The 18,148-nt window shown below is 36.2% G+C and overlaps 1 protein-coding gene across 1 annotated transcript; it reads right to left on the reverse strand.

The window, feature by feature from the left end:
* Positions 1-1,580: 1,580 nt before the first annotated feature.
* Positions 1,581-15,603, reverse strand: LOC103712639 (AMSH-like ubiquitin thioesterase 3). The gene is given in 16 exon segments (XM_039132678.1): positions 1,581-2,305; positions 3,106-3,158; positions 3,717-3,777; positions 4,760-4,803; positions 6,826-6,888; positions 6,970-7,011; positions 7,013-7,060; positions 7,211-7,406; positions 7,408-7,539; positions 7,748-7,792; positions 7,881-7,988; positions 13,483-13,586; positions 13,991-14,155; positions 14,326-14,401; positions 14,608-14,672; positions 15,316-15,603. Coding segments are annotated over 16 exon segments (1,371 nt in total). The 5' UTR covers positions 15,430-15,603; the 3' UTR covers positions 1,581-2,250.
* Positions 15,604-18,148: the final 2,545 nt, after the last annotated feature.

Here is an 18,148-nt window from a genome sequence, read left to right on the forward strand (position 1 = left end):
TCATAGCAACATGGGAGGACATCTTCTATACAAGGCGAATACTGGGTGCGGACCGTATTATTTTTTGGAGGACGACTCAGCCACAGTGGTTGAGTGGATCCGGAGGACGGGGACGCACCTGCTGAGGATCGGCCGCTGATCCTTGAGATTCGCAGGTTGATGGAGGAGTGCGACTCCCACCAGGCTTCATACATATTTAGAGCGGCCGACTAGGTGACCTCTTATGCAGCCCACCACTCGATGGTTTTGTTTGAGTTGGAGTAGGTATGTTCCAGAGCCATTAACATAGTATTCTTATTTTCTAATTTTGTTGGCCGGCATCATACCCGCAATGTGTGAGCCGCCCTTGCCTGCACCAAAAAAAAAAAAAAAAAAAAAAGAAAGTCAAGAATAGACACAAATTCTCTTAATATATGACCGACCGTACAATCTATTATATAAATAGATTTTTTTTTTTCATTATGAATAGCATTGTTTGGCTAACCGCATAAAAAAATAAGTGTGCATAACTCTGTTGGCCCATTATTACACCCTCTTTCATAAACATCTTTTTTTTCAGTGTGATCTAACACACTCCATTACATTATACATAGATTATATATATATATATATATATATATATAGTAGCGGTTGTTAAGCTATTAAGAAATTATAGACAGCAGTTATTGAAATAGCTGGGTACGAACTCAACTTGCTATTTCATGATAAGGGAAGTATGAAGGCAAACATGTTCCAGCCCGGTACAATATGAACCTTAACGCTTGTGGCTTTTGTCTAGTTTGGACACCAAAGCTGAGTCAGTGAAAAAATAAAGGACATTTGGATGGAGCTGCAGATATAAACTATGGGGGCAACTAACATCAAGGAAAAATATCAATTATATTGCAGAAAATGGGCGAGTTTACAAAAATAACTGATTGTAGAGGCCGTTTGGTTTAAATGATTGGATCCAAAATTCGCTCAATTTCCATCCCTTGTACGGTGACACATTAGCAAGTATACGCCCCACACATATAAGTACCAGTACCAAACCGGTTATGTACCATCCGGTTTGAACTGGTACAACGTACCATGATTGGGTCCAAAAAAAGGACCTGACATCAAGATTCCTACCAAGTTTAGTACATCCGCCGCAACAATCATCTGCATTTCATGAATATGCATGAAAACCATATACGCATTTTAATCACAGACTTCCTGCACGCAGATGTATTGACTCATTACATCGCTTATACACTGACAGAGAGATCCTACGTATGACAACAAACAGTTTTTATCTTGCTGCCTTCTTGAAATCGAGCCCATCAACTTTTTCCTGTCAGTGCCCACTAAGCATAACAGAGAACATAGATATGAAAAGCAGACAGAGATAGTCATGTTGCATTCTTTAAAGCAACCTGTCTTCCTCATGTCAGTGGCAACAAAGGGATGAGAAGAGCAGCCAATACGGATGGACTACAATTGAGATCATCACCGGAGTTCACCAAACCCAAGCTGCCCTAATGGGGGGTAGAAAGAAGAACCTCTGATTAACATGGAACAATAAGAAAATGCAAAATGATTCAAAAAAGAAAGATTGCTAAGAAAGAAACCACAATAAACTTCAGGCAAATGAGAAACACCAGCGAAGACAGATTGCTTCGGCAATAAACGCACTCTAAATTTGTTTGGAAATGGCCGGGGAACCATTTACATTAAACACCCAGCAAAGTGACTGCTTCACCAATAGCTGTATCTAGCACGAACTCTTGTAAGTGCATGAATAGCGCACAAAGACCAGAATTCTTTTATACAAATAAACAGGGAATACCCGGATGACCCCAATATGTTTGATAACGCTCCACCTAGTTGTGAAGTTGATCAGCCACTGAGGCATCTCGTAATGCTGAGGATACCAGACACTGGCATAAAGGAGGCTCACATTTAATTGATAGATCAAAATGATCAGCAATGTTTAATCCATTATCTGAACACTTGCTGATCCGATCAAGTACCAAATAAACAGGGAAAACTTCCCTCGGTAGCAAGATCCTGGAAGTTTGAATGCCTATGCCATATGCCTAATCTGATGATCTCTTGCCTGCCTGAAATTGGAAATGTCCTTCAGAGCAATGGGGCGATCATGAGTTACGAAATCGGATGACATCAAACTTAAGATTGGCCATTCATATAAACATGGTGAACAATGTTCATAGATCGGGCTGCCATCAGGAGGCTGCTCGTGAGGGTGAAATCCACGCTCTTCGACAATTACGTATCATAGAAACACCACTTGGATCTGTTTAGTTGGAATATGCCATGGGTTTCTGGTCATAAGAAAATAAGTTGTGAAGATCCTTTAAAACCAAAAAAAAAAAAAAGCCATTGTATCACATTCCAAGTTGACCAAAATAATAGATACTAATTTCATGGCTTTGTATCAAATTGATTAGTCAAAAATAAACTATAAAGATGAACCATCAAACCATAATTTGCAGATGTCCCAGTCATATTTGTTACTTTTTGACCATTCTCCCAAATGGATAAATATTCTTCATCATTTTACTATACTCTCTCAACTTGGCACAATAATAATGTTGCTCCATTATGGGACCTAGGCCAACACAGGTTTGAAACACCAAAAACAACTTCTCTACACATAGGGGTAAGACTGCCATTTATCTGACCCCTCCACAGACCTTCCGCAGTGTGAAAGACTTGTGCACCAGGGCTGCTCTTTTTTATTACACCTATACTCTCTCAAAAAAAGAAAGGCACCTCAACAAACCATTTATTAAAACATCAAAGTACAATCATGATTTGCAGATTCCATATCCAAATATACATGTTACAGATAAAGTGAAAATTTTCCAGCTGGCCTGTTGAGCTGTCCCCAATCCATGACAATTTGATAGCCCAACAACCTAATGGGTGCCAGTAGAAGAGAAATTAATGTTACCTAATTGCATCCATTATTTCTGGAGCAGTATTCTTCAGATTTTACCCCCTCAGACCACCCTCTAAAAAATATTAGTATTTCTTAATAGCTTTCTTATATTGTTTTCTTGACATAACCAACAAGTCAATGTAAATTAGATCCTTGATAATGCGAGAAACAGAATATACCTAGATGTATCAGTTGGTGCCATAACGATTGCAATTGCTTCCGGTAACATAATCTGTCCAGAACCAGCAGAGTCCCAGAAGATTCAAATTTAAAGGCATACAATAAGTTTTGAGAACAAATAGTATTTGATGCAAAATTTAACAGAAATAGAATCTAATCTCAATTAGCAGCAGATTTCAATGGTTTTTTATGACACTGGAATTTGGGTCTCTTTTTGGTTTCTCCAATTCCCTAAAAAAAATATCACACATGAAAATCACTAGCTGAGAGCAACCACAAGTTTACTAGATTAAGTTTCATGAGCAATTCAAGAACAATATGTGTAAATGACAGAATAGTTGAAAACATATCTTGAGATAATAAAACCTGTTTTATTTTAACAGAAGCAAGTAGTTAAGAATGACAAATGGAAGACAATGGCAGACACCATTTTAATATTTTGCATGTTCTTCAAAAGAGACCAATACGAAGTCATACTGAGACATTTTATTATGATGGATGACCCCAAAGTTCATTTATATAGTCTAAGAGAATTGCAATAATGGCAGCTTCAAAACAGGCAAGCGAACCAAAAGAAAGCATAAGACAGGTTAAAGTGATCAGGAATTACCTGATATGAATAATGAGTGTGAAGATCAATGGATGACATGAAGAGGTTGTGTTGGGTGTGTGGTCTGGAAACAGAATATGACACAATGAGCTTTGGTATTAGAAAAAAAAATGACTTTGTTGAGTTGTACTATCAAACAATGAAATGACTGGTCATAAAAATTAATAAAACCAAAGGATGCAAATTAAGCCTGTAAATGTTACTTCAGCTTTTTTTCCTGACTAGCTTCTGTCCTCAACTTCCTAATTTAATGTATCTGTAAACAGTTAAATTTTCTTTCCTTCACAAAATGAGAGATGATACAGTTCAACTTAATGTCCTAAGCAATGTATCATCCACATGAAGTTCTTTAACATAAACTAAATTTCATATTAGAAGAACTTATAGTAGCCATTGCTTGTAGTTAAAACTAAATTAACCATTGTATCATAATTCATGACACGATTACTCTCACTGGCTCTCTATCTTTTTTCCTTTTTGCCAATAAATAATTATTTTCAGAAAAATTATGGAAACCGCAGCACTTTTATAAAGCATAAAAGAATTGAAAGTAATGAACAACTGAGACAAACTTAGAGCCTTATAAACATATAACAGACATGAATTTGAGGTGGCAGGTCCATCCCAGAACAGTGCCCGCACCCAGCACCAGGTCGGTACCACGAAAACTGGGCATACTGGCACACATTGATTCATGTCAGTTCAGCACAGGTCAATAAGGCCAAAAGTACCAAAGTTATTTTTGTTTCAGCACAACAAAGATGTGCCATGCTGGTCGGCCCATGCCGCAGCACTACTTACTCCAGTTAGACTACACTATACACGAAAGGAACCAGAAGCCTAAAAAACACAATCTTAGACTCCCATATACTTTTAAGGCTTTAAGAGGAAACATAAATGAATGGCATCATCATGGCCATGTGATTGCTCAAAATATCAATAAACCATTTGTGAGTAATTGTCCATGATGTGCTTCAAATGAATTGGCTAAATAAATAAATGAAGATTGGAAAAACATACAGGTGTCATAAAATAATACTTACATGAATCCACCCAAGGGGGAAAAAGAGATCGTTTGTCTTGAACATCAAATATTTCTTCCTCATTCTTTAGTTTGACACTGAAAAAAGAAAAGTCTTCTTGAAATGATTACCAAAAAAACATACCTAATAAGAGATACTGATTGATGATAGGAATAAAAATCATGTGCAACATCGTGTTAACATATATGATTTCACTAAGATCCTGATAATTATTGTTTTGTCAATTGTATCCTATATCAGGTAAACTTGCACATTTTTGGACCTTGAAAATCAGAAACTACCATTAACGGAGGTAAGCCAAACCCTTTTAAGCATTGAAAATTTTCCAGTACAAGATAAATGATAGATCCTAATAAGAAGCCAACTTAAAAAAGAGACACTATGTAAAACCTGAGAAATGACATCATGCGTAAGACCATTGGACAACCGCTTAACACAGGGAAAAAAAAGGACTAATAAAGGTGAAAAGAAGGCTACAGAAATCCTCAAATTGGTACAGAATAAACAGTCATTTTATGATAAAAGAATGAAGCAGGAATAAAGAGAAGTGGGCAAACAGATCAAATTGAGATTCAGGGCCCCGAAGGGATGAAATTGGAGACCAACGAGATCCAGAAAACTTCTGAAACAAAAAAGGATCAAAAATGTTGTAAATTATGCTGATATCAGAGGTGCCGTCAAATGTTTTAAAATTTATATCAAAGCTCAGGTTGGTAAACAAATTGAATTGGATCAAGTTAAAGCAAGTTTGTTAAGATAAACTGAATGGCACTATCAACTCTTCCTGTGATCCTGGAAATGGAAAAGTGGTAAAAGTACAAAACAGCTTTCTAGGCACTATTCGTCAAGCAAAACAGGAAGCACTTAAAAACAACTGCAGTGAGGTCTTTAGCATATCAAAAGATTGGGAAAGCCATCAAGCAATAAACAAAACCCCTTTAACTTTATTTCAATTCATGAAATTTTCAACATCTAGTTAATCTACAAAATGATTAGATTCCTGGAATGTTTCCAACCACTAAGTCTAGCATTGTTTCAGATCAAGGTCCGCAATCTCGGTACCCGCGGATATCATATCGGTACCATTATCGGGTTCACTAACGGTACAGTAATAGTACAGTACACCTCGGTCCAAAATAACTCTTTAACCATTTTTTTCAATTTTTATCTCAACACACCCGTATCGGTATAGGGCGGTACAGGGACTTGTACCAACTTGAAGATATGTTTTGTACCAATTTTTTTTCGGTACGGTAACAATAGCACCGTACCAGACGGTACGTGCAGACCATGGTTTAGATAGAAGATGACTCAAATCAACACAAGGAATGGACTACAGATTTGCAGATCTCACTATGTTCCCCTTTGGCATTTAATTATGAGCCCGAGACAATAATATTATGTTAGAAGTGGCTTTGAGTAAGTATAGAAGTAGTAAGAAATATGAATATCCACGTGTAGAAAAAATATCGGCATGACAGAATAAATGGCATAGCAGATTGAATGTCCACGAGCAATGTAAACACTACTTTAACCTAAAAGAGCATCCCAGTGCAAGAGGCTCCCGCCAATACACGTGTAGAGAGGTTGTTTCTATGTTTCATACCCATTTAATTGAAAGTGAATTCAAAGTGTCTCCAAATCACAACTTCGAAAATTTTGCAGTTGTTGAGCTTGAAAACTCATACCAACTTAAACGTCCATATATTTCTTTGAACATAGGAAACATATAAAGAAACCTGATTGTATATAAGAAACTTATGATCTTAGAGGTATTTATCAATGTGTATGATAAAAGCATAAGAAAAACCTTAGGTTCAATTTTTTATTTTGTGTATTCAATTATAGCAAGACATGGAAGGGTTTCCAAACTAAATGCAGATTTTGTAAGCTCAGTATGCAATGTCTTGACTGAATGAACTCCCAGCCACACAGAATCAACAACAAACAGTGTGTACAATGGGCACTGAAGGATAAGATTTATGCATAAATGCAGAATAAAATATCATCGTTATAAGAACAAACAAATGATTATAGCAAGATAGCATGAGATTAATCTTTCTTACTGAATCAGACGTTGACTCCTGCTTGGGGATTATAAGTGTTGTCACAAAAAACATTCTGTTTTTCTACAAAAAAACCATGGAGCAACATTAGAAAGCCAAGCAAATACCTCATAGGTTTCAGTTTTCTAATTTGATAGCACTTACCAGTGAACCTGCAAGAACTCCACATGTTTCTAAATTTTTTGGCAGTGTTTGTCTCTGCAAGCCTCAAAAAGCATTCCATCATCTTCACTGGCTGCAAATCAGATCAAGAAATTCCTATGTCAAAATAGATGAACACTATATAAAAGCCTTAGCTGACACATAGTTTAACAGTTCATTTTCCTGAACCCTTCAGAGAGTTGGTGGGACACATGCACACACATCAGAGAGATAGAGAGCTTACAACATGCAAATCTTGATATTCCTTAGAGTCAGGCATTCCATCCAATGAACGCTTTGGTGGTCCTGGTCTTGGATCAGCAACTTTTGAAGGAGAAATTGCAGGCACCGCAGGTTGTACCTCGGCAAGAACAGGAGGAGGAGATGGCTGCCTGATATTTAACTGAACAGAACCTTCCTGTGCAAAATTGGTGGCCAGGGGAACAGGATTTTTCTACTGGAACAGACCATCTACCATCATCAAGGGAGAGAACTGACTCCAAATCATAACTACTCTTTCTGGAATCACCTTCATTTACCGTAAGAGTACCATATTGTTCATCCTGGTTCACACTATTAGATAGTAAACCATGTAAGACAATTGTTAACAATCAGAAATTGCCAGTTTGGAAAGTGACCATAAAGCAAAACAATAATCACCTAAAATATAAGATACAGTTTAAGCTTCTGTAAGTAACAAATACATGTTTTGTAGCTAGAATGAGGCCAATTCAATGTTCCAATCAATCGAGCATCAACAATATGTGTTAAAAATTCTCACCTTGTACTTCCACTTTGATTTAACTCGGCATTATCGGGATACTGGGACCTGTACCAATTAGCAGTAAATGACCAATGTCAGTCACTACTTTGCAGAGAAGAGCAAAAAGACTTGTCAAGAATGCAAGGATTATACCCTAATACCAGTAACTGGTCCTGTCCATTGGCCCCGGAGCCCATTAGGACCTAAAATGGAGTGTCTGGATAGTGTTTCTTCCTTTGGCTGAGGTAGACTGAGGGATCTGCACAGTTTATCTTAAACCGATCAAACTTTAGAAAACTAATTGTTATACATAAGATTTGTACAGCATATTAGTATAGAAAAATTATAAGGAGAGAATTCCATGGAAAATTGAAGATTTCATTATGCAAAAAAAAAGAAAAGAAAAAAGGAAACAAATAAAAACAGAAAAAAGATCAGTTTGTATAGATTTTCAAGTGGAACTCAACTGAAATATGAAAAACGAACTCCTGTTAATTAGCTAGGATTTTAATTTCAGTAAAACAGAATCACTTCAAGATTCTTTGATTCTTTACCACCTAAAAATCCATTTCAATGACCCCAATGAAGTGCAAATGGGGAATCTGCATGATATATAAGTGACCCACATTTCATAAGTTGGGAACTAGCCAACTACTGTGACTAAAGAAAGCATGATTCCCATGCTGAGAAAATGTGATTGGATAACTACTCAACAAAGTGGACCCAAGATTGAAAAAAATACTAGGTCAGCAAACTGAACAGAGAATGAAGGGAGATTGTGCTGTAAGGCCCGAAAGATTTATATGCATAAAGGTAATGAAGAACCAAAGGTAGCTAGAATGGCATACAGTGTATGCAAGAAGGTATAGGCATTGGTCTTGCTATAGAAAATGTGCCGGACCTCATATAAGATGATTGACTGCAAGCAGGAGAATAAACTCTAGAAGAAGCAACTCAAATAGCATCAACTATAATTGAATCAATTAGACATCTAAAACATGCTTTGTTTCTAGCCTTTTTTTTTGGAGTGGTGGGGTTCAAAATCATAATGAACGTCCTCTTGAGACCTGAAATAGGAAGAATCAAGATTTTAAGCATCAATGGGATGTGGGACGTCCCACTATCTCGAGTGTCGGGACGGCGCCCCATCCCAAGTGTCGGGACAAAAAATGTTGGAAAATGGACCGGAGTGGATGGGACATCCACCATCCCAAGTGTCATTACACGGGGGGTCCCGTTCGATGGAAAAATCGAGATAGCCCCATTCCACAGTATTTAAAACCTTGGGAACAATATTATATGAATGGGGGATCATTTTGCACCTGACATTTTAAGCAACTAATCTTTATAAAGAAAGACAAAAGAGACAAAACCAATAATATGTGCCTTCATTATTCAACAATCTTGGAACTGTTAGACCTTCAGCAAAGATTACATGGTGGGAATGGCACTTTGCCAACTTTACCCATTGCTTGATTACTCAGATACTTTGTTTGAGCCTTAAGTACCCACAGCTTGCACTTAAATGGGCCTTGTTAAAATACTCAGGCATGGCTCCACAGCTCCACCCTTAGATATTTTGAGGATCCAACACTTAGATACACACCCCCACTCATACATGAACCCAAGTCCATGCACCCATCACCATATTTCTCCAACCAAAAATCAATTGAAGCACCTAATGAAATTCTATTAAGGAAAGGGTCAAAAGCCTATAATTATTCTAATGTTTGACTTCAGATAAACCAGAGCTCAACTCAAACCCTAGCTTGGTTGATCCATAATCCATAAATATGAGGAAGGAAGAAAGGGGGGAAAGGGGGGAAAGGGGAGAAAGAGAGGGTTGCTTTTGGAGGGGGGAAGGTGGAAGAGAGGAGAGTGAGGAAGAGCATACCTATCTTGGCAAGGTCTGAAAATGGTAGTCCTATGTTTGAACATGAGAAAGGAGGTAAGGAAGGTGACGGAGAACAGCAAAAGAGAAGGAAGTTTGGGATTAAGGTTCATAATAATATATTATTTATAATTATAACTTATAACAAACATATAACATATATATTTATATTACTAATTATTCGACTAAGGTAGGGCTCTCTAGATCAGGTTGGGGTAAATTTAGGCAAGCATGTGCCATCGTTAAACTCAACAAATCTTTAACATATAGGTCTAAGTCATCCAATGGGTTAGAATTCTTTCCTTGGGCACATCCAATTACCAAGTCACATGGCACATGCCCGTATCTACCTAGAACCCTAGTAAGCCATAACTAACCTTAATTTTCATCTTTAAAAAAATCAATACTGCGTGTCCTAAGCATAATAGAATCACTTCAAGAAAAAAGATAATTGGGATCTATTTATTTAGATATCGGACGAAATTAACAATTGACATATACATTCACAATATAAAAGTTAAGCATCAAATCTTAGTACATAAGTTGCAAATATAATAATACAAAACAAATAATTATTTAACATAATGATCAAAATTAGTAGAATATAAATCCATGCACTAACAACTATGTTTTCTTATTAATGTCAAGTTCCTAGCAAAAGCAACTTAAGCAAGAGAAGAACCTGCTCTGAAATCTAAAGTCAAAAGGTAGGGAAAAAGAGACCAATCGGAGAGATAGAGAGGCAAATAATTATTTCACATAATGATCAAAATTAGTAAAAATATAAATCCATGCACTAACAACTATGTTTTCTTATTAATGTCAAGTTCCTAGCAAAAGCAACTTAGGCAAGAGAGGAACCTCCTATGAAATCTAAAGTCAAAAGGTAGGGAAAAAGAGACCAATCGGAGAGATAGAGGGGTCAGCATAAAATATGTATAGAGAGGGAGACACATCAATACTACAAAAACATGTGTGATATGCAAGCTTTTGCTGTGTAAATAATCTTCAAACTTCATTTCAATCTTCTAAAAATCCTCAATTTTTTCTAAGGAAGGTTGGCAACACACCACCAGGACTTTATTATGGAAAAAGGCCCTAGCAAAATAAGGCCACTTATACCAAAGTACATATTCAGAATGACTGCATATCTCAAGTTTCTAAAAAAAAAGAAGTTATTAAACTTCATATAACCCCCACTTATTGGCTAAGAACATAGATATCTAAGGCCTGTTTGGCATCATGCGATTTTTGGTTTTCAGTTTTCAAAAACCAAAACATGAAAACCAAGGGAAAAAAAAGCAAGTTTGGTAGAATAGTTTTAATTTTTTGAACTCCCATCAATTTTTTGAAAAAAGTGAAAAAAGTGGGCTTTTACTTCTTCCAAAAAAAGAGAGTGGTTCTCTTTTACCTCCGCCACCACTGCCATCACCACCACCGCCACTGCTGTCACTGCCACCATCACCACCAACGCCACCATCACCAACTCCACCACCACCAACATCACCGCCAAAGTGCCAAACTCAACCCAAGTTTTCAGTTTGTAGAAAGAAAAAACAGCATTGACTACCCAAGAGTTTCAGTTTTTAGTCTTCAAAAAGAACAAATAGAAACTGAGTTTCAATTTTCAGTTTTTTGAAGGCTGAAAACTGACAGTGATGCAAATTGCAACCTAAGCAATGGCACTACACTAAGCCAAGTATAACATTGTGCACCCCCCTTTACAAATTCCTTCTATTGCACAAAGGATTAGTTACAATCCCTTGCCCTTCAATCATTGCCTTAGTTAGAACTCTTCCTGTTAAGTAAATAACCTACTTGAACTACAAAATGCTATCCCAGAAAAATAATTAGGTCTAAGACAACTGTATTGGTCAAGATCGCTTCCCCTCAATGTGAAGTTCAAGCAACATTAGATTAAATGAAAGCAAGGTTCATCTTTTAGTTGCAGGGAAACTAGTTATGGAAGCAAAGTTCTTCAAGAAGGGAAGAAAGTTTATTGTGTAGCCTCCCAAATCCTCCATCATATCCAAGCATTAAGTTTACAACCAACCCATAACCATGACAATAACCACTAACCCCTTCTCCCAACTATTTGGGTTCAGTCTTATGAATCCTCATGCGCCGAGTATTTTATTTAGGGCTACCACTGATGCTATTTCAAGCTTTTTCATACCTTTTCTCACAACTTTTATATATCTCACCTTGGGTCTTATTTCAAGTTATTTTCTGCTTACAACCAAAACAGTTATTTCATAAAAGGAAAATATTAAAGCTGATCAGCAAGTTCTGGACATAAACTCATGCTAAAAAGTTCTACTGAATCACAAATGTCCAAACATTTAGCCAGCATTTCAGACAAGATTCCCCACTTGCTTTAACCTGGACAAAACTTATCAAATGGGCAGTTTTCATAAAAGAGCTTTCGGCCCACACTAGTTCCACATCCACTTGATATTAAAAGCATTGCTGGAACAATAGAGAGTACCATGCCAACAACGACGACCCTTAAAACTGAAAATTTGACAAATTAAATACCAACTTGCTAAATGCACCAATCTGTAAACTCATTACCAGCTTTTAGCATGAACTTTCCTCAAAAACTTTACCTTTCTTCAGAAGCATTTGTTGGATCCTAAACAAATTAAAATAGCAAATCAGCAATTTCAATATTCTAACCTAAGACATTGAGTTGCCTTTTGACAACATTCACCTTCAGTCTTCCACAACCAGAGTTTTATCCTGTTGACAACAGAATCCATCCAATTATATTTGATACTTTGAGAACCCTTCTGATGATATCCAAATTAGCATAAAACTGTTTCTACAGAAGTATCTTTGACCTCACGAAATGATTGCGATTCCACTATCGTCGACAAAGAAATCCCCCTTTCTTTCTGATTGGATTGAACTAGGATTCTCTTTCCATTGATCTTAGGTTCCGGAACTCTGACCAATCAAAAATCCACACGGGATGTTTTTTTCTCTCTTTTGCTGGTAGCAAAAAACTGTTCACTCAGAAAGGGATTCAAAAAGTCCAACTTTGGAAGCTTTTCATGGAGAATAAACACTTGATTTGTTACTGGGAAGCTATTCAGGAAAATGGACTTAATACCCAAAAAAACACTACAAACAAGAATTTTCTTTCCTCTTCTACTTTCTGAGTTGGTGATACTCATTTTCAAGTTCAGTTCAGAAAGGAACTCAGGGTTCATTCATTTGTCCCATTAAGGAACAATTGAATTCATTGGACGCAATGGACCACAATGCTGCATTAAAAGCAGCCCTCTCCATTATGAATATGATCTAATATTGTGAGTTCAGACTTCAGACAAATCTCAGTCCAGCTCCTAGAAACTAGGCTGAATTAGTAACATGATTTGGAAAGCCGTACAGATCAATGACAGGAGCTCTCTCATGTGAATCTATACCAATGTCATGATTCCGCAGCTGACAGTCATTATCATGAGATTCCAAACAACTAAAAGCACAATTGTTGGTTGCTAACACAAAAATAATTTCAAATGAGATCCAATGGGTTAGGTGAAGATCAATGAATAGCATGATTTTGCCTTCTGATGGAAGTCCACGATACTGACAAGAATATGCTTTACGGTGAGTGCAGCATACGGTCAGATGCAAAATCTCAAGGATACTTAGCATTCTATAAGCAACTCACTCCATACTACAGTAGCATGCTTTTATTATTTTCAGATACAACAACATGAGCTTAAGCCCCAACCCTTTGTGAAGCAATGTTTGTCTTTACTCTTCTATTTAGGGTTTTCGTTCTGGGTTCCTCAATTACTCTGACCCTTATGCAAACAGTAAGCGAGAATAAGAAATCTAACTATACACTTACAGTCTCTGAAATTGCCTCTCCATTTGCAAGCGATCCGATGATACAACTAGATTTCGCTCATTAGAGGGTTTCCGTGATAACTGAGATGTACTTCTGGTAGGTGCCTGTGGTTATGAGAGATCACATAAGATTAATACAGAACTTGAAGATAAAAGAATTATGTGAACCTGAAAAATATTACACATAAACATAGCACCAAGGTTTTAAGTACCTATCCATGTCGGGCATACCATACCAGACTGGAAGAGAACCAGTAATTGGTATGCACCACATACTGACAATAAGTACTGGACCAGCATACCATATCAACACTCAGTATACCCGTACCAGTTAGGTATCAGTACAGGGACCGGTAATAGTACTTAGAACCTTGGAAAGTGCATTATCTAAATGATATAGAATAATAAATCAGAGGTCGAGATACATGCTATTTAGAACAACAAAAATTGCTAATCAAATCTTATTATGCAGTGATTTCAGTATTACGTTCTGGAAAAACTTTGGTTACCTGCTCAATGCACAAACTTGGAAAGATCTGCTTCTTAGCAGGAGTTGTACTATAAGAAATTATTTCTCGAGTGTCAGCTTGAAAATGCCCTTTGTTGAGTTCGTCAACTTGGCGCTGAACAGCAGGCTTCAGTGATTCTAGTTCATTCATGACATGCAGCAGTTTCTGAAACGATGTGCTAAGGGTCAGCAACAGCTCTTGATAATTTTACTGAAAAACTTGTCATTGTTTCTTTCTTTTAGGTGAGTTATGTTTATTTATTTTGAATGGAAGAAAAAAAGAAACATGCAAAGTTTCATAGAATGCAGTCAAGCAAGAAGAGTTACTATACCAACCTTCCTGAAAATTGCCTTTTCTTTTGGAAGCAATGTTTGGTAATCACGATGTGAAGGTATGGTCTCACAAATTAGACTGAAATAACAAAGCCACAAGTTGAGAACCGAGAAGGGTATTTTTGCTGATTCTCTTAATGGTTTCTAACCAACTTTCTAAACAAAGACAAATGAATAAAGGGAGCAACCACTGAACTGGTAACATGATCGGAACAGATATAAATATCAGCAAGTTAACCTTGAATACATATAAAAAGTAAAACTTGACTCTTCAGCTTCTATTACCTTGAAAACCTAAGAAGTATGATGTACAGGTCAATGAGATTCTTCTCCTCCCGATATATGCTAGCCTGAACAATGAATAAACCACAGTGAAACTTAAAATCCAAGTTCAATTTTATCGGAAAAGACCATGCAAAATCACAAAGCATTCAATTAAAAAAGATGTCCATAAGAAAACCGTACATCCTGATGAACATAATACGTCAAGATCATGACTTGAAATCAAATATATACTGTGAAAATTTCTTTAGATCATGTGAACACGCTTTTGCTGCTACACCATGAAAAATCTTTGGGAACGAGAGTTAACACCCACCAAAGTATTCATAGCTCCTATCTCTCCCTCCATCTCGACTTCCCCAAGATCAATATTTTATCATCACTGACCACAAGTTGGTCAATTTTCAACCCAATAAATCCATCAATGTCCCCCAATTAGACGCCCAGACCATCTCAACCATCTGCCCACGAGTAATTTCCTAAATTTCACCCCATCCCGCTTTTCACCTCAACAATTCTCCCCAGAAAATCCACATAAACACAAAACCTAAACCTAATCAAACAGAAGAAATGACAATTTGCAAAAAGAACGCAACAAAAGCAAGGCTTTTCATCTTCCAACAAAAGAATAGGTTAAGATCGAAATTGAGACACGAAAAAAAATAAAAAAAGCGAAATAAAACAAAGTCCGATCGAGGGAGAGGGAGAGACCTGTTTGAGGAGATTATCGGCAATTCGATAGTAGTAATGGAGGGAGATCCGATTGTCGACCTCCACCCGCTGGGCGCAGGCATTGAGGTTGATCGCTCTCACGGAGGGCCTCATCGCGGCCGTCTTCCTCCGTCGAGGACAAGCGATCTCCGGTGGCTCTCCGGCGAGAATTTTCGTCTCCTCCGTGGCCCTAATTCCTTCCTTTCTCTTCTACCGACGAGCTGACGGACGGAGGGGTGTGTTTTGGAGGAGAAAGGAGAAGAGAAGGACGTTCGGGTCTAACCCTTTCCGTGGGCCCGGACTGGGCTACTTCTTTGCGAAGGCAGAGCCTCCGTCTAAAGTAACGGCCGTTATAACGGTTTTTTTATAATGATGGATAATTAAATGATGGGTGTTATTTAGTAAATTTATGATTGTTATTGTCCAATAAATATAATGGCTGTTATTTGACATTGTATTTTTTATTTGAATGCAATAATAAATTTGTATTCATATTTTCATGCCACTTAAATAAAAGTTTCAGTTTATACATTGCGAATGATGATGTATCTACAGTATATAACAAGTGTTTCTTTTTCTTTCTTCCTCCATCAATGTTGTATACAAAATAAATATCGGACACTAGCAATCAAATAAAGCTATTATTTTACTATCATGATTTATAATTTGTTATTGTAACAACTAATAAGTATGGTTAAGGTAGTTGTCATTTTATAGTTTAATTTGGCAAACAATGGTCGTCGTTTTTAATCTAAATATTGTTTAATGATTTTTCAATGAGATATATATATATATATATATATATATATATATATATATATATATGTAATTTTAGCTTTCAATGGTTTTCAAAATACTAGTCGACTACTTAATCTTTTGAAATACTGTTCAATTTAGGAAAGATTCGGCTGCTACTTTTTCAAAACATGTGCGTATATGAGAAACAATCCAACTGGAAATGGGATGTTCAGATGTAGGCAAAGGAACGCACCCTAGAAGCATACGAAAAAGAAATCCGACAAAGACAAGCCGAAGAAGAATCTTTCTTAAACTGCGCCCGAGGCTCAAGAAGTAGATTCCATCCGGAGTGACAAATTCACCGAGAGCCATTACAATTACAATTACTCCGATCGTCGTAGCCAAAGCTTTCCCGCTTCGCTCTCCCCCTTGGGGGGAATGGAGTAGTTTAGTCTGACAGTAAAGTCGAGGAAGCTTCGACCGAGAAACTTCCGAATTTCTTTCTCGATTCGTGGAGGTGGCATTTCTTGGGTGGCCTTGACTTTTGTAGGGTCGACCTCTTTACATCTTTGACTGACGAAAAACCCTTAAGTTTAATAAAGAAGTCAAATTCACCCAAATCCTTAAGTCTAGGACCATAAATAAAAGATATACAAAAAATTATAAGCTTACTACGTTTCAGTTCAGCTCGAAAATAGATACATATGAATGATTTTTTCATAAAGCTTAAGCACATATTTCTAAGCATTATTTGAAGTCATGTTTTTGATATGATTGAATAAGCATGACCCTATAAGAAGAAAACAAGGAATTGAAATTTATTTTCTTTCATGACTAAGGTTTGCTTTAGTTAGATTAATTCGATATGTTGAATATGATAATCCACTTGAATGTTGATGGAACCAACTTATATTGAATTATATTAAATATGATAACAATTCTCGGACCAATGATTTATCAATCATCTTGAGAGATGTGAAAAAAATTAATCCTACCGAATAATGTCAATAACTTTTTAGACAAAAGAATATCTACATGAGAATGAAGAGTTTTCCTTGTTTTTGGTAATAGAGAAGGAAAAGAGTTCAATGTGGAAGATGAAGAAATTCGAATGGCATTATAGTATTAATGCCACTAAGTAGAGAGAGATGCCTGCTGGCAAAGGGATGGGACCTATTTTTTGTGGATAAGAGTATGTCATATTTTAATTTTTTGGATGAGACAGAGCCAAGAATCTTATATTTTTACTTGACGACTAAGTTTGAGTTTAGTTAGCTTAAATCAGTATGTTAAATATGGTACTTAACTTGAACGTAAATAGAACCATATATTAGAAATATGATAACAATTTTCATAATGACGTTTTATCAATTGAGAGAATCTTGTCAGAATAGAAAAAATAATATATTGAATAATGTCGATAACTTTTTTAAGATAATATATGTATGTATATATATGCACAGAATCAATTAGACTTTCAATGAGCATTCTTTTACTTTTCTTTTTGCCCCTTTTAGTTTTCTATGAGATCAAATTTGGCTAGTTTTTGCAACTGAGATATGTCTTGTTGGACTTAGACTAGCCATGTCTCCAAAATATTACAATATTTTAGTATTATCATGATCACGAACTTCTTCTCAAGCAAAGAAATCAAAATATTTCTATAAATTATATTATAGTTACAGATTAAGTCAATATATTCACATGAGTAAATATATATATTTGATGCTATACTAGTAATAACATATGATATTCACATGACCATAACAGACACACACACATATATATCTGTATGTGTATTATAAATTATATTATATATTTATATAAATTGTATGTACATATATTATGATAATTCATATATATATCATATTTAATATTGAATGTAGCATATCATATATTTGGGGTCTATCTATTTTAAATGGCTTGTACAATGTATTTGGTTGTGTAAGCAGGTGTCATGAAGTGGAGTTTTAATAGAAACGGGCATCTCAAATTGTTTAGTTATCCATAACGACTACCAAATCATGGTTATTTTCAAGAAAAAAAAAGAAGGGTCTATAAATTGTAATTTAATAAATTATAATTGTAGAAACTT

The sequence above is a fragment of the Phoenix dactylifera genome, chromosome 12 (genome assembly GCF_009389715.1).
Source record: "Phoenix dactylifera cultivar Barhee BC4 chromosome 12, palm_55x_up_171113_PBpolish2nd_filt_p, whole genome shotgun sequence".
In the NCBI taxonomy this organism is placed as follows: Eukaryota; Viridiplantae; Streptophyta; class Magnoliopsida; order Arecales; family Arecaceae; genus Phoenix; species Phoenix dactylifera.